Here is a 27169-nt window from a genome sequence, read left to right as displayed (position 1 = left end):
ATACCACCCAGGTTTGGTGAAGTTTGGTTCAGGGGGTCCAAAACTATGGACCCTCAAAGGTGTAGCCCCCATCTCCTATTAGAAACAATTGGAAACAATGGGGAATGGGGGCACTCCCTTTGGGATTTCCTAAACCAAACCTCACCAAACCTGGGTGACATCATCAGGAGAGTCTCCTGAAAAATCCTTGAAATTCGCAGGGTGAAGAACCCTGTGTGGTGGCAGACACCTGCTGCCAAAGCAACCTAGTTTAAATTCTGCACAGCCAGTCGCTTTCCAGCGGCCAATCAGAACTCTTCCTGGGCAAGCGCCTGGCCTCTCCCTGCCTGCTTTAGGAAAACATTTGCTGGGCCCTAGGAAAGGTGTCAGTGCCGTGGTTTCTGTGGGCACCGTGTTGGGGACTCTGATATTGACAGGGTGGTGAATGGTTGGGGGGAAGCATCAAGGTGAGTTAGTGCTAGAAAAGGAGACATCCAGCAGATGGTGCTGAGAGCCAGCTTGGTGTGGTGGTTAAGAGTGGTGAACTGTAATCTGGAGAACCAGGTTTTATTCCCCACTCCACTACCTGAGTGACAGACTTTTATCTGGTGAACTGGGTTTGTTTCCCCACTCCTACATTCTTGCTGGGTGACTTTGGGCTAGTCACAGTACATCCAGAACTCTGTCAGCCCCACCCACCCACTTCACAAGGTGTCTGTTGTGGGGAGAGGAAGGGAAAAGGAGTTTGTAAGCCGCCTTGAGTCTTCTTACAGGGGAGAAAGGGGCGGTATAAATCCAAACTCCTCCTCCTTATGGCAAAGCTGCCACCATTGTGTTCAGATTCTTTCTAGTTTCAGCCTCCCTGCATGGCTCTAGAAATTGGGCCGATGTCCCAGAAGCAGGTCAGCAGGAAGGGTTTGAGTGTAAAGAAACCTGGCCGGCATCTAGAGAGCTCCCTTCAAAGGCCTTTTTCTCAGTTTGCAGGTTTGCAATGATCGGGATCCATTCTTGGTTTCATGTTTGGCCTCCCTCCCTCGCAGGTTCGGCGTCTACGTCCCGCTGTGCTGCTTCCACCAGGAGAGCAGAACGCAGCCCCTTCCTCCAGACTGTGACTATATGGTGCAGGATCAGCTGGTGGACGCAGGCGTCTCGGGGGTCGGCAGCCTCGTCAAGCCCAAAGACTTTCTCTCCCTCCTGCGGGAGTCCCTGAAAGAACAATTCAACAACCCCCTGCCCATCCCGACGCACAGCTGCCCCTTGTCCCCCGACCTCATCCGCAACGAGGTTGAGTGCCTAAAAGCCGACTTCAACCGCCGAATCAAGGAGGTTCTCTTCAATTCCCTCTTCAGTGCCTACTACGTGGCGTTTCTGCCGCTGTGCTTTGTGAAGGTAGCTGTGGTCCGACTCCTTTGCCGTCGTTGCTGCCCCTGCCTGGATGGTTGGCACACTGGGTTTCTGGCCGATTCCCCTTTTCTCTGCCTCCCCTTTGGCAAGCTGGGTGGCAGCACTTGGCTACATCTGACTGGCGGACAGGTATTGGTTTATCGAGGGGGAAACAAGCCCAAACCACAGTACAGTGAAGATATCACAGGTGCGCACTCACTCTCGTATATTTAATATTAACAAAGAGTATCCTTATAAACATCTGTAGTTCCAATCATGGAGGTCCAGGTGTTCTACATACACACTATACAGTGGCTGTAAGAAAAAATATATCCTTGAACCTCCATGATTTGTACTACAGATGTTTATAAGGATATTCTTTGTTAATAGTAAATACACACAAGTTAGCAGACACATATATCTTTACTTACAGCCACTGTTTGGGCTGGATTTCCCCTTGATATATCGATTCCGTCCTACACTGTTTTTGTTTTTCTGGTCAGTAGGTGTTGCCGTACGCCTGGTGCCCGCCCTAAACTACTCTTATTTTCCACCCCACCCTCTTTCCAAAGCAACTAGATCCTTTGGTGCCAAGGTCCGGTCCTGGTTTGCTAGAGACTCGGGGTGGGGACCGGTGCTCTCAGCGCTAAAGCTGTGAGTGAATCCGTTTAGAGAACGGGGAAATTAAAATTTGAAGTCCTCAATGACTGGGATCCGTTCTGAAGTCTTTTTCTGAGCCGTTTTTGACTGAGGGCTGAGACAGAGAGGTCTGAGGCTCGTGCAGCCAGTCTGGTCTCTCAGTGGCCAGCAACAGGCTGTTCAAGCTGCTGTCAGTTTTCTGGGCTGTTTCATCTGCCTCTATTCCTGGCATCTTCAGAGCCATGTTACAGTCAGATTGCATGTGGAGTTGTTTTGTCCAACGGGGGGGGGGGGGGGGCTGAGGTTCATTTGCACGTGTCACAGGCAAATGTGGCATATGCAAATATGCCTCCCCCCTCCTGTGAGGTGGACTGAACACCTCACCATCACTCCACACTGTGCCCTGGGGAGAAACGCATCCTATCATGAGATGTCTCTGAAGATGTGGAGTAAAAACTACCTGGTCGTGGCCATGCAGGCCAGCAAACCCTCCACTGCCAGTTGATTCTAGCTGTGAATGCTGTTGACAGTACATCAGGAGGCTCCTTCTCGTGCCTTCTGTGCGGCATCTTTAGGTGCATGCATATTTGGAAGAGCTCAGTGGCTTGTGGGTTAGATGCTGAAGGAGGAAGTTATACAGATGTTCCCTGATGCACGCTACTCCGTGCCCCAAGTCCGACTGGCCTTTCAGTTCACTGATGGCTCTGTCAAGGTACAGCTGCCGGTTGCACTCTCTTCTGATCTCCCTGGGCTGTCTCTGCCACCACTAATTCCCCCTCTCTGGTTTCTTGTAGAGCACCCAGTACTACGACATGCGCTGGTCCTGCGAGCACCTAATCATGGTGTGGATCAATGCCTTCGTCATGCTCACCACGCAGCTGCTTCCTCCCAAGTATTGCGACCTGCTGCACAGAGCGTCTGCCCACCTGGGCAAATGGCAGAAGCTAGAGCACGGCTCGTACAGTAACGCCCCCCAGCACATGTGAGTGTCCGCTTGGAGCACCTCTGTCCGGGTTTGGAAAGGGGTGGGGAGGAGAAGCATCCGATAGATCTGTGCTTACGTCACCAAGAAAGAAGAATACAGACACGCGTATATTTGCATATTTGCTCATTTTCCTTTGCAAAGTACAGTGCGATATCTCTGACATTATTTTCCCAAAATAGGGTGTCTCGCTCGCACAGTTGTTGTATTGACAGGCACTTTTTTCACTGTGGGTGTTGATAATTTCACTTTACTGCAAATGTTTCAGAGGGCAGCTGCGTTGGGCTGCAACAGTACAGCCAGATTCGAATCTGGTAGCAATTTATTTATTTACATGGATTCCCAACCCTTTACCTCTGTGTCCGGGCGGGTTACGATAAACCATTGAAGTTTCATATGACAGTAGTAAAATCACAAATCCCCCCTCCTAAACCTCCCTAAACAATCTAAAATCTTATATATCCACCCCACTCAGTCACAAAAATGAGAGGGGGGTACAGAGACCTCGGGGACCCCCTCCCAGTAGGGGGAGTCAGCCAAACGCCCAGGTGAAGAGGGCGGGCTTTGCCAGGCATCAAAACTCCAAGAGAGTAGGTACCTGGCGAATCTCTGGGGGGAGGGCCCTACAGGGCCTTCTCTACAGTGGCCCCTACACTGTGGAATGCCTTCTCTTGGAGTTTGGATGCCTAGCAAAGACTGCCCTCTCCACCTGGGCTGGCCTCTCCCTCCAATCTCAAGATTTTGAGAGTATAAACTTTGACTGTCCCAAGCTTTTACGCCGGTAATCTTGTTGGTCTCTTAGGTCTCGACTGGGCTCGAATCTAGCAGATCCTCTGTAGCAGGGTGGTATTTGTCCACGCACATAGTAATTAGGCAGTTTGGCTATCAAGGACTGCTTTACATCTGACTTAAATGAATTACCACAACTATTCCTATATTTCCAGATTTGCCTTCCCCCTACCTCAAACCTTTCTATGCCTTTGATGGATTCCCTGTAATACCTTACTGTGGAGCAGGCCCATGAGTCTTATGTACCGGAGCCATCGTTCGGTGGTTATTCTTCAGGCACTTCCAGGCATGGATTATACTTCATGGATACCAGCTCTCGCTAGCATGGCCAATTGGCCATGCTGGCAGGGGCTGATGGGAATTGTAGTCCATAACATCTGGAGTGCTAGAGGTTCACCACCACTGGTCTAGGCCTTCTTCTTATATCATACTGTTAGCTCAGTATTATTTCCTAAATTGTTAAAGTGATTTCAGCCTCGGGGCTTGGAGAGGCTCCGATGACACTGACCTGCTGGCTGCCATGGATTTTGTTCATGGGATGCCACAGAGGGCTGACCCAGGCAGCTCCAAGGTAGTAGTGATGGCTAAACGTAGAGGTAAAATCCAAAGCCAGAAACTGCCCCCTCTGTATCCCACGGGTGGAGAGAGTTGGGGTTAGAATCTTTGAAAGAATTTTAGGAAACAGCCACAGACAAGCATTTGCTGCTGATGACCGAGGATTTTAAACCCTTTTAGAATCTAATGATGGGACGGCTCTCCAGGCCTTTGATGATAATGTGCAGTCCAGGGATCTGTAGACAAATGACGAACAATTAATGCTGGATGTATTGTCGAAGGCTTTCACAGCCGGAATCACTGGGGTGCTGTGTGGTTTCCGGGCTGTCTGGCCGTGTTCTAGCAGCATTCTCTCCTGACGTTTCGCCTGCATCTGTGGCTGGCATCTTCAGAGGATCAGGTGAAACGTCAGGAGAGAATGCTGCTAGAACACGGCCAGACAGCCCGGAAACCACACAGCACCCCAATTAATGCTGGGCCTGCTGTTTTATAGGGAAGATCAGTGGTCTGGTTAAATGCTTGGCTGTTATCAGAATTAAAATGTTTCAGTTTCACTAATCTGCAGCTGCAATTTTGAACATATTCCGAAGTGGAACTAGTGGGGATCAGTTCCCCGTCAAATCACAGCTGACCTATGGCAACCCTGTAGGGTTTTTCAAGGCAAGAGATGGTTCAGAGGTGATGTATCCTTGCCTGCCTCTTTGTAGTGGCCTTAAGACCTCCTGGGGGGGTCTCCCAACCCAGCACCAACCAGAGTCCACCCTGCTTAGCTTCTGAGATCTAACAAGATTGGGCTGTCCTGAGCCGGCTATTTCAGAGCAAGCAGCATATACTTCTGAGTAAAAATGGTTTGGATATAGTGAGTACACCAGGGAGCAAGCACTCAAAGGATAACCACAGCTTAGCTAATTAAAAAAAAATCTCTAAAGATAAAAATGAATACTGAGTAACAGTTGATAACAAAGAGAGCCTTTTGTTTCACTTCGTTTGAAGTCTTTCCACAAAGATCATTGTGCATTCTGAAAGCTGGACTCAGTAAGAATGGAACAGTCCAGTGATAGCAAACTTTTGAGCTCGGTGTGTCAAAAATTCAGAAAATGCCTCACTTGACTCTGCCGGCGTGTCACCACCACCACCACCACTATTAGCTGAACAAAAGAGAAACAATTCTTAACATATTCATTTTTAAAAAAAAATACAGTCCAATCAGGTGTGGTGCTTCGGATTGTATGAAGAAATGCCAACTGAATTGCATACAAAAAAATGGCTCCAAACAGGGAGAGAATAGTTGCCGGTGTTATTGCAATTGCTGGCGTACGCCTAAAAACGCCGCGTGCCGTATGTTGTCACCTTTGAGACGTGTGTCATAGGTTCACCATCACTGTGACCCAGATATGCCTGTAGGATTAAATACTCCATGTCCTCTGGAACTTCTGTTTCCGTTTTTCACTTTCTATTAGTTACTGAATCACCTGTGAAATTTATTCCACTTGGAAAGAACTACATCCTCTCACTTGTACAGGGTTTCAAGCTGACCCTCCTATTAGTGGAATCTTTGGACTGGCAAGCCCTTCGGACGAGCAGCCATGCTGGACTGTCCTGGTGCCAGCTGTGAGTGGCTTGGCCAGAATATCCAGCCACAACCGCACACCATCTCGATGCATCCAACAGTGTTGCCTTAGCAACCTGGTGCTGGCCGGACTCTCCCGGGGCACCAACCTGAAGCAGCTCACAGAATAACATCACAAAGCATACTAAAAAAATTACAGATTTAAGCAAAAAATCACTGAGAAGCTTAAAATGAATTTAATATTTTTTTTTGCCTTGGAAGCATGCTGTAGAATGGTTTTAAAAGATCGGTCCCTTAGCAAAGCCCAGGTAACAAAACCCATTCTGGCCTGATGCTTAAAATAAAGTCATGAACGTAAGTTGTGCCAGGCTTTCTCAAGTGAGATTGATGAAGTGCCACCATGGACTGGAAAAGGTTCCACTGCTCCTGGTGCTACCTGCCTGCCCTTCTGTAGACAAGGGGCACAGAGAGCAGAGTCCAAGAGGCAGCTCTCCGTTGGTGGTCTGAACAGACTTTTCCCCCCTTTCCACTACAGCTGGTCAGAGAGCACAATATGGCCTCAGGGTGTGCTGGTGCGACACAGCCGATGTCTGTACAAAGCGGTTGGGCCTTACAATGTCGCAGTGCCTTCAGATGTCTCCCCAGCCTGCACTTACGTGAAAGTGCATAAGCTGGCATGGGTGGTGGCTCTTGGGAGCCAGCATAGCCTCTCACTGGGTCAGCAGCAGCTCCCAAGACACGATCTTGTCTGTCCAGTGAGAACACAGCCTCCTCCAGGAGAGCCTTTACTGACCAAAAGGACCTCAGGTTTGTGTGGACTGAGCTTTGGCCTATTGGCCCTGGTCCGCCACATGACCCTTCTCCAGGCTCTGGCTCAGGACTTGACTCATCTGAGTGCTGTCGGCCTATTAGAGGCACATTATTCCAGTCTGTTCCCTGGCCTCACCCCAGCCCTCCAGAGGAGCTTCGGCCAAGACAGAAGCTGGTCCAGCAAACGTCACTCCCCCGTGGAGATTCCAGCATGTCTGCGTGCTCAAAGGGGCTGAAACCTTGTGCCTCTGGATGAGCAAAGCTGTCTTAAGGCCTTCAAACAGCCCTTCAGGCCCTCTTGCCTGAGGCACCCCTTTCCCAGTGACTTCACCAAACCTGGGTGGTATCATGGAGGCCTGACATGGACGTTTAATCCCTATCTGGAGAAGTGCCTGCAGCACTGCTGTTGGGGGGGGGGGAAGGGGGGGGCTGGTGGTCCCGTTGCCACCATCTGTGCAGAAGAGCGGCCGTCTCCGCCAACTTAAGGCGCTGTCTTTCCTCCAACAGTTCCTCTTCCACCGCCCCATTAGCTGCGACTTCTAGAACCTCCTGGATCCTCTCATCGAGGGCAGCTGGTCTGCTACCAGCTCCTGTTCCCTCCCTGCGGCTCAGCTGAAAAATGGGAAACCACACGCTCTCCATGGCTCCTGATCCTCTCTCTCTGCAACTATTACGCCGCCTTATTTAAACTTCTGCGGGACGGGGATTAGTATTGGGCAGTATGTGATTCGTCAGATCCTCCTCAACAGCTCATTAAAAAAAGCCCATTAATCATTGGAGGGACGGAAGGCTATTTTCATACAGTTCTATTTTTTTTCCTTGCAACTGTTTATATTTAAAAAATATTTTATATTTTGTATACTACTGTTTTTTTGTGGGGTGGGGAAGGGCCAAGTGGCAATTAAATGTCGCTTTATAAACAAGGTGTTATTTTATATCAAGAAATCATTGTGTATATACTGTATTATTCTACATATATCTATGTCAAGCAAGAGCCCTGTATGTGTGGTTACTCCATTTGCTTTGAACACCCAAAGTGAGTTCTCTGGTCTCCCTTCTTCTGCTAGAGAATGCAGGAACTAGTTCTTCAGGCCAGGGGTCCCAGTCCTTTTCAACCTGTGGGCACCTGTGGAATTCTGATATAGTGGGTAGGTGTAAGCCCAAAACGGCTGCTGTAAGAGAAGAAGCCAGCCGGAAAATGGCCACCTCCGCTTACGTGGTCCAGGTATTGTGGTGGCAGCTGCTGCCAAAGCAACTTCTTAAAAATCTGCACAGCCAATCAGAAGCCTTGCAGGGCAAAAACCACACCTGGCCCCTCCCTCTTTCTAAAAACACTTGGCGGCCCCCCTGGCGGCCGGAGGCACTTTGGTGGGGACCCTCGTTCTAGGCCGCTTTTGAGAACCAAAGTGCTGTATGTCCAGGCCTGGGTGCAAGAGGGTGAAATATGTTCAGTATTTATTTTGCTGAGGCAGAATCGCTTAACTTGGCCTGCAGCTGGTCTCGTGTTTGCCTGTTCCCACGTGTCACCCAGATGCACGAGTGCCCATTTCCCCCTCAGTCAGCAATGCCTTGTCTACAGCTTGCAGCCACCCAGCAGCTGTAGGATCACAGCCATTGATATGGGCCAGAACACAGGGACAGGCTGTGCTCACTCCAGAGATTCCACCTTTCCCTCACAGGAACTGTACAAAACTAAAGGGTGTGTCCAGGATCAAGATGGTTTGAGACTGACCTGACACCTCCAATACTGGTGGGAGGGGGACAGGTTCCAGACCGTGGCCTATTCTCTGCGTTCTGTAATAGAAATTTGGTTTGGAGGGAGAAGAGTTTGGATTGATGCGCTGCCTTTCTCTCCTGAAAGGAGCCTCCAATTCAAACTCCTTTTCCCTTCCTCTCCCCACAACAGACACCTTGCGAGGTCATGTTTCTCTTGAAACTCCTATTGTAACCATCAGTATACACATATATTTGTGTGTACGTATGCATGTGATGTATATTGTGTATATATAGACTTCAGCAGAGACGTATCTAGGCAAACTGGAACCCGGGGACAAAACCTGAGTCCCCCCCCCGATATGGGCAGCCACCTTCCCCCATCATGACCAAACAATGCACCAGCTCACAAAGCACCTCCCATCCCCAGCAAAACATACATGGCTCTCTCTCCACCAACTCTTTCCTAATTTTGTCCTCACACCAACCCTATGAGGTAGGTTGTTAGCCTGAAAAACAGCTCCAAGCCAATGCAAGTGGGTATTAAGCATGTAAATCTCTCACAAATCACCCCCAGCAAAACATTTACCAAACAACATAAGAAAGAGCCTGCTAGATCAGACCACAGCCCATCTAGTCCAGCACTCTGCTACTCGCAGTGGCCCACCAGGTGCCTTTGGCAGCTCACATGCAGGATGTGAAAGCAATGGCCTTCTGCGGCTGTTGCTCCCGATCACCTGGTCTGCTAAGGTATTTGCAATCTCAGATCAAGGAGGATTAACATTGGTAGCCATAGATCGACTTCTCCATAAATCTGTCCAAGCCCCTTTTAAAGCTATCCAGGTGAGTGGCCATCACCACCTCCTGTGGCAGCATATTCCAAACACCAATCACATGTTGCATGAAGAAATGTTTCCTTTTATTAGTCCTAATTCTTCCCCCCAGCATTTTCAATGGATGCTTCCTGGTTTTAGTATTGTGAGAGAGAAAAATTTCTCTTTGTCAACATTTTCTATCCCATGCGTAATTTTATATTTTTCAATCATATCCCCTCTCAGACGTCTCCTCTCCAAACTAAAGAGTCCCAAACGCTGCAGCTTCTACTCATAAGGAAGGTGCTCCAGTCCCTCAATCATCCTCGTTGCCCATCTCTGCATATCTATCTCTTCGATATCCTTTTTGAGATGTGGTGACCAGAACTGAACACAGTACTCCAAGTGCGGTCGCACCACGGCTTTATATAAGGGCATGACAATCTTTGCAGTTTCATTATCAACTCCTTTCCTAATTATCCCCAGCATAGAGTTTGCCTTTTTCACAGCTGCCATGCATTGAGTTAACATTCCCATGGAACTATCAACTAAGACGCCCAAATCCCTTTCCTGGTCTGTGACTGATAGCACTGACCCTTATAGCGTGTATGTGAAGTTTGGATTTTTTGCCCTATGTGCATCACTTTGCATTTTGCTACACTGAACTGTATTTGCAATCTTCACAATCTTTTGCGGTTCTCACCACCAGTGCTGCTTGCCTAGGGACAAGGGTACCCTCTTGTCCCCATGCCACTTCTTTGGTCACGTGGGGAGCTTGTAATCAACCCCCTCGACCAGGAAGTCCTGCTGTCTGTCGGCAAGTGGCTCCCTCACCCTGTCCCAGTGAAAACAGCAGGACTTCCTGCTGCCTCCAAGCACCCTCAACCCCACCCCCCCCTACCGGCGGGGCTCCCAGCCAGCAGCCTGCAGTCTTTTCTGAGGCCAGAAGAGACTGCAGTCCCGGCCCCGGAGACCTTCTTTTATAAGCACTGAGGCCAGGGGTGGGGCTTGGGTCCCACCCCTTCCTGCTCCCTGCCCCACCCCTGGCTCCTCAGTGCTTATAAAAGGTCTTTGAGACCAGGACTGCAGTCTCTTCTGGCCTGCTCGGAGGGGAGGTCAGAAGGGACTGCAGGCTGCTGGCTGGGAGCCTAGCCGGCAGGGGAAGTCTGGGGGAAGGTGGGCACCCTAGACCTTGCCCATGTCCATGATGACATGGGCGGGGTTGAGGGCAGTGGGGGGGTGGAGTCTGGGGGCATCAGAGGGCAGAGCTGTGGTGGTGGGGGCAGAGCCCGGGGCATCCTTGGAGACAATTTGTTTCCAAGCACCAGTTACCCTGGCACGCCTCTGCTCACCACCCCAACAGGTGGTAATTAGGGAAAGATAGAGAGAGCCATGTATGTTTTATTAGTGGCATTGCTCAGCATCATATCTCACAAATCACCCCCAGCAAAACATACATGGCTCTCCCCATCAACTATCTTTCACTGACCCTCACACCAACGAGGTAATGCGTTGTTAGCCTGAGAAACAACCCAAGCCAGTGCAAGTCGCATTAAGCATGTAAATCTCTCACAAATCACCCCAGCAAAAAATATTTACCAAACAAATATCAGCATCATCTCTCACAAACACCTCCAGTGGAATCCACCCAAACAGCATCACTTTCAATGGTGTTTAAACTAGAGTTTCCAAAATTCTTCTTTTAAAACCACCTTAAAGGGAAGAATCTGGGGTCCCAGTTAAGAAACAACATTTGAAAGTGATGCTGTTTGGGGGTAGATTCTCACCCACCCTGAAACAACATCGCTTTCAATGTTTAAACTGGGGACCTCACGTTCTCCCTTTAAACCCATGCCGAAGAGGTTGGATTTAAAAGAAGAATCTGGAGAAATTTTGGGGGTGCCTGCTGTCAGAGGTGCAATTGTTAAGCTAGCAGCACCAAAATTTCAGTGTATTTTTTAGAGACTCTCCTGATGATAATACCCAGAAGAGGTGAAGTTTGGTTCAGGGGATCCAAAGTTATGGACCCTCAAATGTGTAGCCCCATTTCCTATTAGCTCCCATTGGAAACAATGGGGGATGGGGCACTCCCTTTGGGAGCCCATAACTTTGGACCCCCTGAACTAAACCTCACCAAACTTGGGTGTTATCATCAGGAGAGTCTGCCGAAAAATCTCTGAAATGTTGGTCCTACTAGCCAAAAAACAGCAATCCCTGTAGGCAAAACACTGAAAAAACACTAAAAACTCAAAATACAAATGAACCTGCAATTTTTGCGCCCTCCCATGAGGGGGCGCCCGGGGACATTTGACAAACACACACCTTGTCCCTAGGCAGATACACCACTGGATTTCAGTTGCTCACTTGCTCCTGATTTTTCTACAGGCTTCAAAACTCTTGTGCGACTGGAGGCAGGATGTAAAATTTCCCTTAGGAGAGGAAGAAGGCAGAACCACGAAGAGAGGGATTCCCCTCCCCTCCCCATCAGCATCTCTCCTCCCCTCTCAAGTACACTTTTTTAGACATCCTTTCCCTGTTGCAGCAAAAACATTCAAACCCAACCCCCACCCCCACCCCCAAGACATGTAGAACACAATGGAAACTGTACCTTTCCTGGTGTTCCCAACACACCCTGCAGAAGTTCCTCCACTGTACAGCCCACATTCTAACTGTGGCTTGAAATACCCCATTTAACACCTGCCGCAAGTCACGGCCTCATCAATGGCCATGCGCAGGCTGCCCGCCCCTCTGAACACCTAAGAACGTCTCCAATCTTTGAATTAGCTCTCTTATCTCTCACAGATCATGACACAGACCACACGTACCCAAACACACAAGATATTGTTTTGAGCTCAAAATGCACGCACAAACAATCTTCTTCTACACCAGAGCACACATGCTCACACGAGCACACGCATAGCATGCACTGTTGTTTGGAGACCACACTTCAGGAGTTCAGTGGAAGCTGCAGAGGGAGGGGGTTTTAAGGCCTCTCCTAAAACGTCACCTGTGGGTCACAAACTCTCTGCAGCTCTCCCTAGAAGCGCCTCACAAATGAAGACACAGCGTTCAGGAAGCAGATCCTCCGGCAGTCTCTCTGTTCTTGCCAAGGAAGTTTGGTGGCTGAGCCTTGGCTACTAAACCTCTCACTGAGAGATACCTTCTATCAACAGTGAGAGGTTGGTCTTCTTGTGGGCAAATGGGAGGCACTTGCTGGCTCCGAGGATGGTAACCGTTGGCCCCACTACGCAAGCAGCCCCTTGATGTGGAGAGTCTGCTTCTCCTTTCTGCGGCCATTTATAATTTTCTTCCTTGCTACTTTTTGAACTTTCGTCTTCTTCTGAGCTGAAGTTCATATGTTGGCCAAAATCTTTCTGCAACGTATGTGCAGGAGTGCTCCCCTCTGTTAGAAAAAGTGGTCCCTCCCTCTCTAGAACCAGGGGGCATCCATTGAAAATGCTGGGGGGAAGAATTAGGACTAATAAAAGGAAACACTTCTTCATGCAACGTGTGATTGGTGTTTGGAATATGCTGCCACAGGAGGTGGTGATGGCCACTCACCTGGATAGCTTTTAAAAGGAGCTTGGACAGATTTTATGGGAGGAGAGTCGATCTATGGCTACCAATCTTGATCCTCCTTGATCTGAGGTTGCAAATGCCTTAGCAGACCAGGTGCTCAGGAGCAGCAGCAGCAGAAGGCCATTGCTTTCACATCCTGCTTGTGAGCTCTCAAAGGCACCTGGTGGGCCACTGTGAGTAGCAGAGTGCTGGACTAGATGGACTCTGGTCTGATCCAGCTGGCTTGTTCTTATGTTCCATGTTCTCCATTTATGGAAGAGGAGAAGTCGATTTATGGCTACCAATCTTGGATCCTCCTGATCTGAGACTGCAAAATGCCCAAGCATCCAGGTGCTCAGGAGCAGCAGCAGCAGCAGGCCATTGCTTTCACCTCCTGCAGGTGAGCTCCCAAAGGCACCTGGTGGGCCACTGCGAGTAGCAGAGTGCTGGACTAGATGGACTCTGGTCTGATCCAGCTGGCTATGCTCTTATGTTCTTAGGTAGATAAGGAAGAGCAGATAAGCCCCCCTGCCCTGGGTCAGAACAGCGACCTTCATTTTCTACCTTACAGTCCACGATCAGTCCTAACCTAGACAGCCTGGCAAGACGGGCAGGGTGTGAGCCCTGGTTAGTGCTTGAATGGGAGATCCCCGAGGAAGGCCAGGGTGGCGGCACAGAGGCAAACCACTTGGGAACCCCAGGGCTGCTAGGCAGAGCCAGGCAACGGCAAACCACCCTTTATTTCTTGCCTTGAAAACCTCGTCAGGGGTCGCCGTAAGCTGTGCCGTGACACCACCTTCCATTCCCACCACCAGAGGACACCGTGCGTCCACTGTCAAGGAGAAATCACCGGGGCCTGTTCAATATTTGGTTTTCTGCCCAACAGTCCGGAGTGGAAGATCTACATGGTGAAAGGCAGAATGTACATTTTTGTGCAATATATTCGTTGCTACATGATGCACAGCTGGACTTCTCCTTTCCTCATTCCTACTCTTCAGGGCAAAGCTCATTTCAACAACAACCCAGCATTAGACACATAATCAGCAGAAATGCTTCAGCAATGCTTTGCCCGACGTGATCCTGCAGCTGGACGGAAGGTAGCAGTAAAAAGCCGCTGGTTTATTCGGTCCCTGATCAGCTACTTTTGCCTGCGGTCCACTTTTCTTCCATGTGGGTGTCCCTAGTCCAGGAGAGAGGACCTTCCATTTGAAGAAGTTAGACCCCGTAGCTTGGCTACTGTGCTGACATGCAGCTAACCCCATAGTTCCCCTGGGGCACCTCCTTGTTTGTACCTTGAGAACAAGTCTCAACTGGCACAGCCGCTTGATTCTGCTTAGACCCTTGTAGCAGAAAGCAGATGGCTCCCTCCCTGACCAAAACCCAGGCTTGCCTTCCAACGTAATTGTGCCAGCAATTCTCAAGTGAAGGATGGCCAGCTGGTGATCTCTGATAGCATCAGCAAACTTAAAATATAAGGGCTGAAGATCTGGTTCCACTGTTCTTATTATTTCACATAAATAGCCCCCCACCCCACCCCACCCCCGGGCGTGTGCTTTTGAGAGCCGCAGCCCAGCATGCAGGCCAATTTCTCATTATTTCCTCGTCCGTGTTCCAGGTATACTTGGGTGGGCATTGTGGGGTTTATTCTGAAAGCCAAGAGTCTCCTTGTAAAGGTTTCAATGGTGTTGATGGAAAGGGCAGCCGCCTAACCTTGAGTACATTCCACAGCCCGGGCGATGGGCCAGCTTCATCGGCGGAGACTTTATCTCTTCGCGCTGACAGGCCCTCCGCTCCCATGTAAGCCGTGGGAGGGGGGATGGGATGGATGAGGATTATAACCCAAAGCTTCTAAGGGAAGTGTCATTCCTGTCACCATGCTAAGTGTACTTGAAGAGCTTTCTAAGATGTCTGAATAAACGGGTCTTTTTTCACCAAAAGAGCCTTTTTATTTCTGCTTCTATGGAATTTCTACATTGTGGCAGGGGAATCCTAATTCATCTATATATTCCTAGTGCAGTGAATCTCTGGTGTCTCGGCACGGAGAGTGTTGATGTTTCTGGGGAGAGGCGCGTAGCCCCCAAAGAGGGTCTGACCTTTCCCTTCTGGATCTGGAAGGAACCTTGGCGGGAGAAACGAAGGTCTCGCTGGTGACTCTTTTCCCCGCCCTCGTATCAGCATCACGAAGTCTTCCTTTTACCCGATTGGAACGTAGGGACGTGACGACGCTGACTACGGGGACTTACATGCGGAGTCGCTTTGGGCGAAACTGTCTATGGATCGGTTCGTGGATCGGATATCTACCAAGCTGCGAGCGGATTACAAACCTCAGATGCAACCTGTCATGGAGGGACGGGCCTGGACCACCTTTCATGCTGCAACCCAGGAGTCCATTGAACGATTCTGGACCTCGTGATTTGGTGATGCTCCCAAAGAACCACCGGCACAGCACTGGGGCCCGTCCGAAGCGACACTCGGGACTAAACTCTGGGATTGGAGAGGTATCCGCATCATTTCTCCGATCGGACCCCTGATCCCGGCCAGAGGCTGCACCCGTAAAGAGATGCCCTTAGGAGCCACCCGGTGGCTTTCACGGGTGTCTCGATGTCTCGCCTGGTGACGCATTTTAAGAGTCCGGAAGAGTCAGCCTGCACTCCCAGCCGGATCTGTTCCCTCCTCCCATCGAAAAGAGCTGCTGGATGAGGAAGTGGGCCATTTCATGAGATGCCTCCAAGAAGCATGGACCCGCGAAATCCAGCTATGGGAGGAGAAGCGGCACTTTAGCCTGCAGCAAGAGCTGCGAAAAACCTGCAGAGAGGACCGGGAACAGCAACGCAAAGAAGTCCAACCTCGAAGCTGGACCGTGCCAAAGATGCTGGCCCAACGACAATATCGCTAGAATTGGTCAGTCCATGATAAGGTCCTGGAACACTCCAAACTGCTGGATTTACAGCGCAACGCCGAAGCCGCTCAGGCCTTCGCATGCATAGACGCAGTGAGCTTACTGCAGCTATTAAATCGACTGAACCGGCTAAATTGAAGCGAGAAAAGCAGCTCTAGTATGGCGCATCTGTGATGCATTGACCGGCAATGAGAGAGGAGGCTGGCTGCCTTTGGAGGAGGGAACTGAGAGTAAGCAGCAGACCCAGGAAGCCCCAAGTTGGAGTCTACGCTGTCACTCGATACTGCCGCATTTCAGAGGGGCAACGCTGTTGGGTCCTGCCACCTTCCAAGGACCAGCTCCCACCGGAACAGCCAGCGACACCCGGCATTAATAATACCGCCACCGCATTCCGGCCCTCTGCAACCGCTTTGCCCGCCTTCCAGCCTGTTTCAATTCCTATGCGCATCCGCAGGCCTGCTTAAGAGCGATGGAAAGAGTTTACTACAGGCCCCCGATACCTGCCCGCTTTCGATGGGACCGCTTCCAAACTCCCCTACTTTACCTTACAACTCTGATGCCCACATGGGAGGACTATGACGAATTCTTACCGGCTCCGAGCTGAAAAAAATCACGGGACATCGGCTCAGTCCTGGATGGGCGCTGACGGCCGACTGGTTTGCACCTTTTGGACCTACAAGATGAAGACTCTCGACGCGGTGCCCGTGATTCTCCAAGCCTTTAAGAGCGCTGGGCTTCAAGACTGGCCAAGCGAAATGAAGCTTATCCGCAGACCATCAAAGCGATCCAGCAGGGTAACCGGGCCGCTTGCAGAATTTGCCTGTGGTAATTTCGATGCGGCGCTGCCCTAATTCTCCTGTAGGTGGCCTGAACGCGATGAAATCGCGGGCACTTCTCGGATGCTGCCATCGGCAAGCTGCGCGGAAAGTGGTATTTTTTTTAATTCGGGTTCCTCGCATCTTCATTGCTGCTGATTGGATCCAGTTGGGATCCCAGGTGGCGCCTCGCTGAATACGCTGCGTGCGGAGGTCACGACGCCTAAAACCTGCTACTGCGCCTTACCAGTTTAGCCTAGCCCAGCCGCTTTACCGACCACCGGCTGATACCGTCATTAAGCCGTCTGGGATTGTTATTGTCTTTATTGCGGAGGGCCAGGTCATTTAGTCAGCCAACTGTCCAAGAAACAAAACAACCGGCTTCCAGCCACACGCACTTAATTCTGCCAAAGCCACCACGTTAAATCACGCTCTCGACGGCGGGCTCTTCTAAAGCAGTCATCGAAGGCGACCCAAGAGGAGAGGAAGCAGCAGTTTTGCCATATTCTTTCAGCCCCATGGACATGGGTTCCACTCCTGACGCCGTGAGTGAAGGCGAAGCTCCCATTACCGTCAAAGCGTTTCTGGCCAATAACCCCGCCTAAGCATACTACGCATTATAGCCTACCGGCCCTTGTGGGATTCCGCCTGCTCCCATTGTTTCACGCTTTGGCCCCAGGTGGCAGAGGAGCTTAGGTTCGATCAAATTCCCCTGGCTAAGCTTCCATACCATTCACCCAAATGAATGGCAGCCCTCTCGAGAGGCGTAAGGACCGGCCCAGTTCAAAACACAACAGAGTTCTGCTCCGCTATACTGTAATTCATTGGGAGAAAATTAGTTTTTATTTTGGCTTCAGTGGCCAATACAACCTCCATAGTTCTAAGTATGCCATGGTTATTGGTTTACATGAACCAAAGTTCATTTTGGAAAGAAAGGATCTTAGAATTCAATTAACCTCCATCGCGGTGAACACATGAATTGGGGAAAACTCAACTTCTCCTGACACACCCCCCCCCCTGAAAGCTTCATATCAGCAGCACTGCTCCCATTCTATTGGCATCCCAATCATGCACTCAAGATCTGGTAGCCAGAGTTTTCAGGAGTTAAGAATGCTATCAGTTGCCACCCCATGAGACACTGACTGCAAAATGCGTTATACAGTCAAGAATCCGTGCCCTAAAGGTAGAATCTACCGATGAGTCCCAATGAGGAGAAGGAACTCAGGTGCCTTCTTGGACCAAGAACCCGCTTCAGCGGGTTCATACGTATGGCTTCCACCAAACACACACACGCTGCTCCTGTTTTGTTTTGTAAAAAAAGAAAGATGGGTCTTTAATGCTCTGCACAGATTACCGAGGAGTCTCGAAATGCAGTCTCCTGTCCACAAATACCCTTTGCCTTTGATCAAGGACCTTTTAGATGCATTGGGCAAAGGACGATCTTTACTAAATTAGGACTTGAGAGAAGCTTACTACAGGGTCAGAATTGCTGAAGGCTATGAACACTTGACTGCATTTACTGCACAAAGTTTGGACAGTTTGAATACTTAATAAAATGCCCATTGGGTTAAGGGTGGCCCCGGGGCTTTTATGGCCCTTATCAACAGAAGTTCTCCATGATTTATTGTACAAAGGGAGTTGTGGTATGGTACTGCTTAGATGACGTTTTAATTTATTCTCACAAACCATGGAAGAGCACATGAAGCATTGGTTCTGGAAGTATTGAAACGCTTTGCTCAACTAACTCTCTCTTTGCCAAACTTTCTCTAAATGCTGTTTCCACCAGGTGACCTCTATTGACTATTTGCTGGTTATCGGATCTCGCCCCGAGGGCTTAAAAATGGATCCAAGCTAAAAATTGATGCGTCCCTCCAATGGCCTGCCCCCACCAACCCCGTAAAGAACTCCAATCTTTTTCTGGGTTTTGCTAATTTCTATCGTGGACTTCATACCCCAATTCGCTAGAACCGGACTCTTCCCTCTCACAGACCTTCATTACGCACTAAGGGTAAAGAATACACTGTCCCGCCAAGCCCGGGCCCCTTTCCATGGTCTGAAGAATGTCAAACAGCCTTTCAGCTCTTAAAGTCCGGGCTTTTACCACCGGACCTATCCTAAAGCATCTCCCTGGACCCAGATCTCCGCGCTTGTGGTTCACGCGGATGCCTCGGACAAAGCGCTTTGGGCAGCCCTGTTGCAGAAAAATAAAGATGGTAGGCTGGTTCCGCGGTGCTTATTTATCAAAGAAATTCTCCGTGCTGAACTCAACTGGACTGTGGGGAGATAAAGAGACTGGCGGCCATCAAAGTAGCACTTCCACTTGGCGCCACTGGCTGGAGGGGCTAAACACCCCTTTCAGCCTAGCCGATCACAAAACTTGGCCAGCCTTCCCACCCTCAAGATGTCCGCTAAAACAACTCCGCCAATGACATTTCTTTCCTCGCTTCTTTCACAGTCCATTTTTTCCCCGGAAAACTCAATAAACTGGCTGACGCGGCTCGCCACCCGAGGGGGGGGTGGAGCTGCCTCACGGGACATTCCACGACTGTTCTCCTCCCAGTTGGGGCTGGCTGTCACCCGATCTCAGACGCCCCACTCCTCCTTCACCGCCCATTCCCAGTCTCGCTCTCCCCGCGGAACCGAGGAGTACGGGTTGCACGAGCTCCAGCCGGAGGAAGGTGACTCTCACCGCGCTTTGGAGAATGGAGTTTGGCGGAGGGGGGGGGAGGTTATAATGCGGCTCTCCCCCCCTCCGCTAGCAGGTTCTTGAAGTCTGCCACGATGCCCGCTTCGCTGGACATTTTGGCTTTCTGAAAACTCTGCATTTGGCCCGCCATTGCTCTTGGTGGCGCTGCAATGCTAAGGACATTGAGGCGATATTAAAGGTTGCTCTGTTTGTGCAGAAGCCAAAACATTCGGAAAGCCCCATGGGCTGTTGAAACTCTCCCGTGGCCTCCGAAGTCATCATTCCATGGATTTTATTACAGATTTACCGAAAGTCATGGCAACACGGGTCTTATGGGTAGTGGTGGACTTATTTTCTAAACAAGCCCATTTTATTCCATGTGCTTCCATCCCTCCTCATTCCTAAGTTAGCACGGCTGTTCATTCAACATGTTTACCGCCTACACTCCGCTTCAAGTATAAGGTGGTCTCCGACCGCGCCCCCAATTCATTTCAAAGTTCTGGAAGGCTTTTTTAGGGTTGTTAGGGGCCGCCCGCAGTCAGCCGCTCTACCACGCTCAAAGTGACGAGATCGGAGAGAACGAACAGAACCCTAGAGCAGCATTTACGCTTGTTACACCAACTACCACCAAGACAATTGGCGCGAAGCTCATTCCGGCTTATGGAGTACTCTATAACAATGCGTTCATAGCAGTACAAAGAAACCCCTTTGAAATTGTGTCTGATAGCCTTTTCCTCGCCGCTGTTACCGAATCCACCAATTGGGCGACAGCATTAGGCTCCTCCAGAGTTTCAACAATGGATTTCCATCCCTAGCCGAGGGGTGGAAATGGGTCCAGACTGCCTTTACAACAGGCTAAGGACTCCCAAAAAAAGCTGCAGCGGCGGATAAGCACCGGGCCGGATTTCCTCTCATGCGTGTGTGGGCTTTTGGGTGTATTTGTCTACCAAAAATCTCTGTGAGACGTCGCATAAATTTTCCAAACTAGGCAAAAGATCTCGCGGGACCTTTTCAGATTACTAAAGTGACTAATGATGTCACTGCCCGATTGGATTTGCCTAAATCCTCTCTTAGTAACATTCATCCTGTCTTCCATTCCAGTTTACTCAAGGAGGCTCCCGTTTCCGATGCGCGTTCGGCACGTTCACCGAGAGACCCCTCAATTCCGACTATTATTATTGATGGCCACAAGCACTACTTAAATTGACGCCATCCTGGACTCTCGCTTTAATCGCGAACGCTTTCGTAATAATATTTAGTCTCTTAGGGTGGGATATTCCTCTGGAATTTATAATCACGGGTTTATTCTGAAAATATTGACGCTTCTAACCTTATTTTTCTGCTTTCCACCGCCAGCTTCCTCGACATAAACCTGGGGGGGGGGAGGGGGTCTTCTTTAAAGGAGGAGGCAGAGTGTAAAAGGTTTCAATGAGTGTTGATGGAAAGGGCAGTCACTAACCAATATGAGAGTACATTCTTGGCTGGCCCGGGCGATGGGCCAGCTTCATCGGGCGGAAGACTTTATCTCTGCATGCTGAGAGATGAGGTCTCCGTTCCCATGGGAAGTCGGGAGGGGGATGGGATGGACAGAGTTATAACCTGTGCTTCTGGCGGGAAGTGTCATTCCTGCCACTGCGTGTACTTGAGCTTTCTAAGATGTCTGAATAAACGGTCTTTTTCACCAAAGAGCCTTTTATTTCTGCTTCTATGGAATTCCTTACACTCCTCTGCTCAGACTCTGACCCTCAAAGGCATGTCTATGACCAACCGACAATCCCCTTTTGCTCTGACCCAGGGGACCTGCGCGAAAAGTGCCGCTCACAAAATGGGAGGCATATAAACAGTGGCACGCTAGAAGTGTGGCAGCCTCAAACATGAATGGAACAGATTCATCCACAGTTTCTATGTCCACTTAGGCCTCTCTCCACTTCAAGCGCACCCCATCCTCTCTGCCAATCGGGGGAGAAGATCAGGGTGTTAGTTATTGTTTGCGGTGCACAAACTAACTGCACAGTTGGAAGCAAGTAAATCTATTGCAGTTTGAGTCTCTGATTTTTGGCAATTGGACCTTGCAGGATTGTTAATGATGATCTGTGGCAGAAAGATGCTTGTGTCAACACTTTGCTAGCTGAAGAGATTGGGGCTCAGCCAAAGCAAACTTTCTTAAAATTATATGTCTGGCCTTGAGGTGGAATCTACAATCCAACATGGTGCCCATGGGCACTGACAACTCTCCTGGCACCAGCCAATGGTTTTAGAAAGTGGGTGGGGCCGCTTGCCCAGCAAAAGCTTCTGATTGGCCAATGGAAATCTGATTGGCTTTGGCAGTGGCTGCCCTCACAGCAGATAGTTTTTCATTGGGTGATTGAAGGTCACCTGTGGCTGGCTCTGTATGCCGTAGAGGCCATTTTGTGCCCGCACTGTCCAAGCTGTGTCAGAATTTCAAAGGTTCTCGTAGGCTCCAAAAGGCTGAGGACACCAGGTCTAGGAGCATTAAAAGGCTGGAAGCAGCGAGCAGAATTTGTTATATTTTAAGTGCACCCATTTAGTCACCAAGAGATCCAACCATTTTGTCTATCTGACAATTCAACTGCAACCCAATGGAACCAAAACCATGACCCTCTTGCCCGTTCTATGCCACTCTGTATGACAAATTGAAAGAGCCATCGAAACCCAACAACAAAGTGAAAATTTCATTTTCTCCTGAGCGAGCAGCAGTTTTGTACGCACTGACAGGTCCAGTCTGAGTGAAGAGAGAGAAAACGTAATCATAAATAAATCCTTGCTCCCAAAATAGTGAAATCCTTATGCAAATTTTTGTGGAAGGTGCGGGGAGCATCCCAGCTCCCCTCCCCAATATAAAACACCGCCCCACTTGAAATCCCACGGCCAGTCCTGTCAGCCAAGGACGTCATAATAAATGGCGGGTTTTGGTGTCACGCCACGAAATCGCTCCAGCTTCAGGCCAACCCGCAACAGCAAAGCTTCATCCCACCACTTAGCCATGATCTGTCAGAAAAGAAAAACAGAAGGTCAGAGTGTGAGAAAAGCCGGCATCAGGGAATGCCCCGAAAGTTTCTGGAAATGAGCCCCTTTCAAGCTGGAAATTCCGCAGTAAGATTGTAGACAGTCTCCTCCTCCCAAAGAAGAGAAGAGGCAGGATTCATACTGCACTTTTCTCAACCATAAGGAGACTCAAAGCGGCTTACAAACTCCTTCCTCTCCCCACAACAGACACCTTGTGAGGAAGGTGGGGCTGAGAGAGGTCCAAAGAACTGTGATTAGCCCAAGGTCACCCAGGAGGCTTTGTGTGTAGGAGGGGGGAAACACACCTGGCTCACCAGATCAGGGTCCACCACTCATAACCACTACACCATGTGGGCTCTCAGGTTGGGTGTCTTCCCACGGCCCCCTGATGGAGCTCTACATCTTCCCTAAGTCAGTCTATTTGCGCAGGTCGGTTCAGGTGGACCAGCCAGGATGGGGTGGCGGACTCTTATCTGGTGAACTGGATTTATTTCCCTGCTCCTCCCCATGAAGCGTGCCGGGTGACCTTAGCCCTGTCGCAGTTCTTTCAGAACTCTCTCAGCCCCAAGATGTCTGTTGTGGGGAGAGGAAGGGAAAGGAATTGGTATGTTGCTTCGAGACTCCTTACAGGAGAGGAAGGCGGGGTATACACCCAAACTCCTCTCCTCCAAATCTCGGCTGTGCCACAAAGTTCACCAGCCAACCATAAGCCAGTGACAGCCTTTCCATACAACTTCCTTGCAGTGATGTTCACAGAACAGAATGAGAACAGGTGGGCAGGAGAGGCAGGTAGAAGGGTATACATCCAAATTCTTCTTTTTCTGAACGGTCACATGTGAAGGTTCCTTATACTGAATTAGAACACAAGGCCAGTATCGTTTGCTGAGTCTGGAGTGGGGGGGCCTCGTCGGGCAAAGATGTTCCACATCGCCTGCTGCCGGACTCTTCCGGCTGGAGATTCCGAGGTCTGAACCTGGGACCTCCTGCAGGCCAAGCAGACACCCCCCCCCCCCGCCATGTGCCTCCACACACAAACTGGCCCATCGTGTACCCGGCAAGGGAATGAGGAAACCACGGGCCTGAAGCCAACAAAACTGTTTCCTGCGTCAACAGCAGCCCGTGATGTCTGGCTGATCAACGTGTCTCAAATGTTGCTCCCTCCCTCGACATGCAGTCAGCAAAGCACCCCTTGGCAAAGGAGCAAGACGCCGCTTGCAAGAGGTCCTTGTTGTAATGACTGCAGCAGCCATCTGAGGGGGCTCTTTCCCCCGGTCCCTTTCCCACAGTGTCATGCGTGGTTGCTGGTTCATAATAGGCAGAAGAAGAGTGGGAAAGTTTGGATTTATATCCTGCCTTTCTCAACTGTAAGGAGTCTCAAAGCGTCTTACAAACACCTTCCCTTCTTCTCCCTACAACAAACGCCATATGAGGTAGGTAGGGCTGAAAGAGTTTTGAGAGAACTGTGACTGGCCCAAGGTCACCCAGCAGGCTTCATGTGGAGGAGCAGGAAACAAACCTGGTTCTTCAGATTAGAATCCACCACTCTTATTCACTGCACCATGCTGGGATATCCTCAGCATGGTGTAGTGGTTAAGACTGGTGGACTCTAGCTTGGAGAACCGGGTTTGATTGCCCACTTCTCCAAATGAGCAGCAGACTCTTATCTGGTTAACTGGATTTGTTTCCCTGTTCCTCCACATGAAGCCTGCTGGGTGACCTTGGGCTTGTTACAATTCTCTCTGAACTCTATCAGCCCCACCGACCTCACCGGGTGTCTGGAAATGAAAGGAGGTTGTAAGCCACTTTCAGACTTCTTGCAGTTGAGAAAGCAGGGAACAAATCCAAAGTCGTCATCTTCTTTCTCTGTCCCCCCAACCGCCATATTGACGAGGATGAGATGGATCAGGCAAGAGAAGACAACAGACTGGCGGCCATGATGAATGAACATAGAAGAGAATGGACACGTCTGCTGTCACTACCTGATCTAACAAGCAAGGGCAAAAAGAAAAGCACCCCACTCTTCACTGGATGAGGAGAACTCATGGGAAAGAGCAGCAGATTCCCCCCCTCCCCCGCCCCCATTCGGTGCCACCCAGGAAAAGGTCTTGTTTACCTGAAAGCTGATGGGAAGTCCTGAAGCAGTGTATCCTACGGGTAGCACTATTGCGGGAATGCCTGTCAGGTTGGCCAGCTGCATAAATCTGCAAAGATCAAGCAGGGAGGAAGTCACTTCTAATACCATGAGTGAAGAAGATGCCAAAAAATATTGTGACTGAAGAGCAGTCACTTTCTGGCTGGCTCCACCTTCCGCAGTAGCTATTTTGCAGCTGGCCCCACCTCCTGCGGAAGCCATTTTGCAGAAGCCACCATGCTGTGCCAGAATTCCAGTGGCGGCTGCAGGAAAAAAGCAGGCACTCCTGCTGCAGGTGATTCCCCATAGCAGGGTGAGGGTCTTTGGTTTGATCCGCCCCTTCCTTCTCTTCCTGCCCCTTTTGCCTTGTGCCCGACAGATCTTGCTCTTACCTCATGGTGCGTAAGGTAGTCTGGGCATCGCTGCACCCTGTCAGGAGGTCGGAGTCTTGAATGCTTGGGGCCGGACACGCTGTACCTGGCACGAGACACAAACATGCCGTGAGAAGTCGTTTCTGGCTCTCCTCTTGAGGAAGATGCGGCCTCAGCAAATGCTGAATTTTCTAGTCAATCCTGAAATAAGGTTTCCAGGCTGCCTATTACCCACCCATCTACTCACAGTTAGCCAGTTTCCAAATAATTCACTAAAAAGCCAACCAGACAAATTCTTTTTAAAATATTAAACCTATAAAATGTGTCCAGTTAAACCTATATGTAGAGAAGTCTAGTGGCCTGCAGGTAATTGAAAGAGATGCAAGAGGGAGACGGCAAAGCTTTTAGAAGGTGCCATGAAACTGTTTTATTTGCTAAGGTCTTTAATGAGTTGGTTGTGGTGGGTTTTCCGGGCTGCGTGGCCGTGGTCTGGTGGATCTTGTTCCTAACGTTTCGCCTGCATCTGTGGCTGGCATCTTCAGAGATGTATCACGGAGGGACACAATGTGTAACAGACTTTCCTCTGTGAGACACCTCTGAAGATGCCGGCCACAGATGCAGGCGAAACGTTAGGAACAAGATCTACCAGACCACAGCCACACAGCCCGGAAAACTCACCACAACCAGTTGAATCCGGCCGTGAAAGCCTTTGACAAGCCTTTATTTATTTGTTTGTTTGTTTGTTTGTTTATTAGTTAGATTTTTATACCGCCCCATCCCCGACGTTTGCGCTTCAGGCATTTTTGGGAGGACGGGCGGGGGGGGGTCAATGCTTTTTTGGTATGTTTTCATCAAAGAAGTTCAGAGCAGTGTGCATCATTCTTCCCCCTTCCATTTTATCCTCACAACAACTCTTTAAGGTGGGCTGAGTTGAGAAAAAGAGACATACAGTGCCAGGCTTGGTCACTTTGCTTCGCAACTGGGGATTTGAACTCAAGCCCAACTGCATCATTCTGGCTAGAGCTTAGAACTCTTCAACCATTTTAATTTCATTTCATTATTCAGCTTATGAGTTGCTCTCCCCATCTGACGGGCTCAGAACAGCGAATATCGACCATTATACAATTTATACATTATACAATTGAGATTTATGGAGGAACAATGACCACTTGTCCCATTCCACTATCTGAGGCCCCTTCTGCACAGCAGATGTAGAAAGGGTTGCAGGCAGGATAAAGCTTTCCTATTTTTGCATTCACGTGCCTCTGTACAGGAAGCAACTGGAGCCCACAGAAACCATCTGGGTTGCTGCTATGCCTTTGCATGGAGACGCGTCTCTTTTAAAAAATTTACTTCCCACTGATGCGTGCGTAGCTACCGCAGGCATGTACAAATGACACACACACACACACACACCCCCGCCATGCTGATGTCTCATGATACGACCATCTGCACCTGCGTACCGCTGCGGAAATTTTTTTAAAAGGTAAAGATAGGCAAATAAAGTGCCTCCTGCCCGGCTGTTTACTTGCAAGTGGCTGAAACCTGGGATTTTTTAAAAGACTCGCTAGTTTAGCAATTTTCAAAAAAACCCAGTTTGGGGGGAATAACATGGGGCAGACTTATTTTGGGGGTGGGATCTGTGTGAAGTCCCCCCACCCGAAACATTTTTTTTAGTGTCCTACACCCGTTTATTGGCCGTGCAGAACAGGCCTCACCTAGACAGCTTCTGCAATTTCATCTCTAGGCTACCTTTGCAGCACTTGGCCCTTTTCTGCCCAGCATTCTGACATATTATAGGACAGGGATGGCGAACCTTTTCGAGACCGAGTGCCCAAACTGCAACCCAAACCCCACTTATGTATCACAGAGTGCCAACCCGGCAATTTAACCTGAATGCTGAGGTTTTAGTTTAGAAAAAAACGGTTGGCTCCCTCTTCCTCCACCCCACCCGCTCAAGCAGGGGCCAGCCTGCTCTAGCCTCCAGCAAGTCCCATGCACACTGCTCTGTGCCTCTCTAGCATCTCTGCCTCCTCTGCCCCCCCCCCCATTGGGCAGCAGCCACCGGAGCACAGGCACCAAGCCCGCCAGTCGAGTCCTCCCTGCTCACCGCAGTGTGCGCATGTCGTGCTCAGTGGCCCAGGCCAGCCTAGATGTGTATGGGTGTGTGTGTGTGTGATTTTCCGCCCCCCACATGACAATTCTGTGTGCGCGTGCCCACAGAGAGGGCTCCGAGTGCCACCTCTGGCACCCATGCCATAGGTTTGCCATCACTGTTATAGGATATGGGTCACTGCTCAGTGGTAGTTCCACACGACAGTCACAGGCCTGTATGGACTTGGGGGTGGGGAGGGGAGGGGGACGGAGCATAATAATACTTCTGTGGCTCCTGCCTGAAAAACCTAAGCAGTCCTCAGAGGACAACTGATCTGTCAGCTCAACTCCATTGG

General features: G+C 49.9%; 2 protein-coding genes across 2 annotated transcripts in view; one reads left to right on the top strand and one right to left on the bottom strand.

The window, feature by feature from the left end:
• TMEM39A (transmembrane protein 39A) overlaps window positions 1-7701 on the top strand; it is a 40895-nt gene extending 33194 nt beyond the window's left edge. Inside the window, exons 6-9 of the mRNA XM_048502691.1 lie at window positions 1020-1368; window positions 2796-2983; window positions 6433-6553; window positions 7215-7701. Coding sequence (XP_048358648.1) covers window positions 1020-1368; window positions 2796-2983; window positions 6433-6553; window positions 7215-7250 — 694 coding nt within the window. The 3' untranslated portion in view covers window positions 7251-7701. The remainder of the gene's footprint in view (window positions 1-1019; window positions 1369-2795; window positions 2984-6432; window positions 6554-7214) is intronic.
• Window positions 7702-21698: 13997 nt separating this feature from the next.
• LOC125436079 (fatty acid amide hydrolase-like) overlaps window positions 21699-27169 on the bottom strand; it is a 52566-nt gene continuing 47095 nt past the window's right edge. The window contains exons 18-20 of the mRNA XM_048502690.1: window positions 24741-24825; window positions 24331-24418; window positions 21699-22199 (exon numbers count right to left, since the gene is read on the bottom strand). Of these exons, the coding sequence (XP_048358647.1) occupies window positions 22089-22199; window positions 24331-24418; window positions 24741-24825 (284 nt within the window). The 3' untranslated portion in view covers window positions 21699-22088. The remainder of the gene's footprint in view (window positions 22200-24330; window positions 24419-24740; window positions 24826-27169) is intronic.

This window comes from Sphaerodactylus townsendi, linkage group LG07 (assembly GCF_021028975.2).
Source record: "Sphaerodactylus townsendi isolate TG3544 linkage group LG07, MPM_Stown_v2.3, whole genome shotgun sequence".
In the NCBI taxonomy this organism is placed as follows: Eukaryota; Metazoa; Chordata; class Lepidosauria; order Squamata; family Sphaerodactylidae; genus Sphaerodactylus; species Sphaerodactylus townsendi.
Note: the sequence above shows the minus strand (reverse complement) of the source record. Positions and strands in the feature narration are given on the sequence as shown.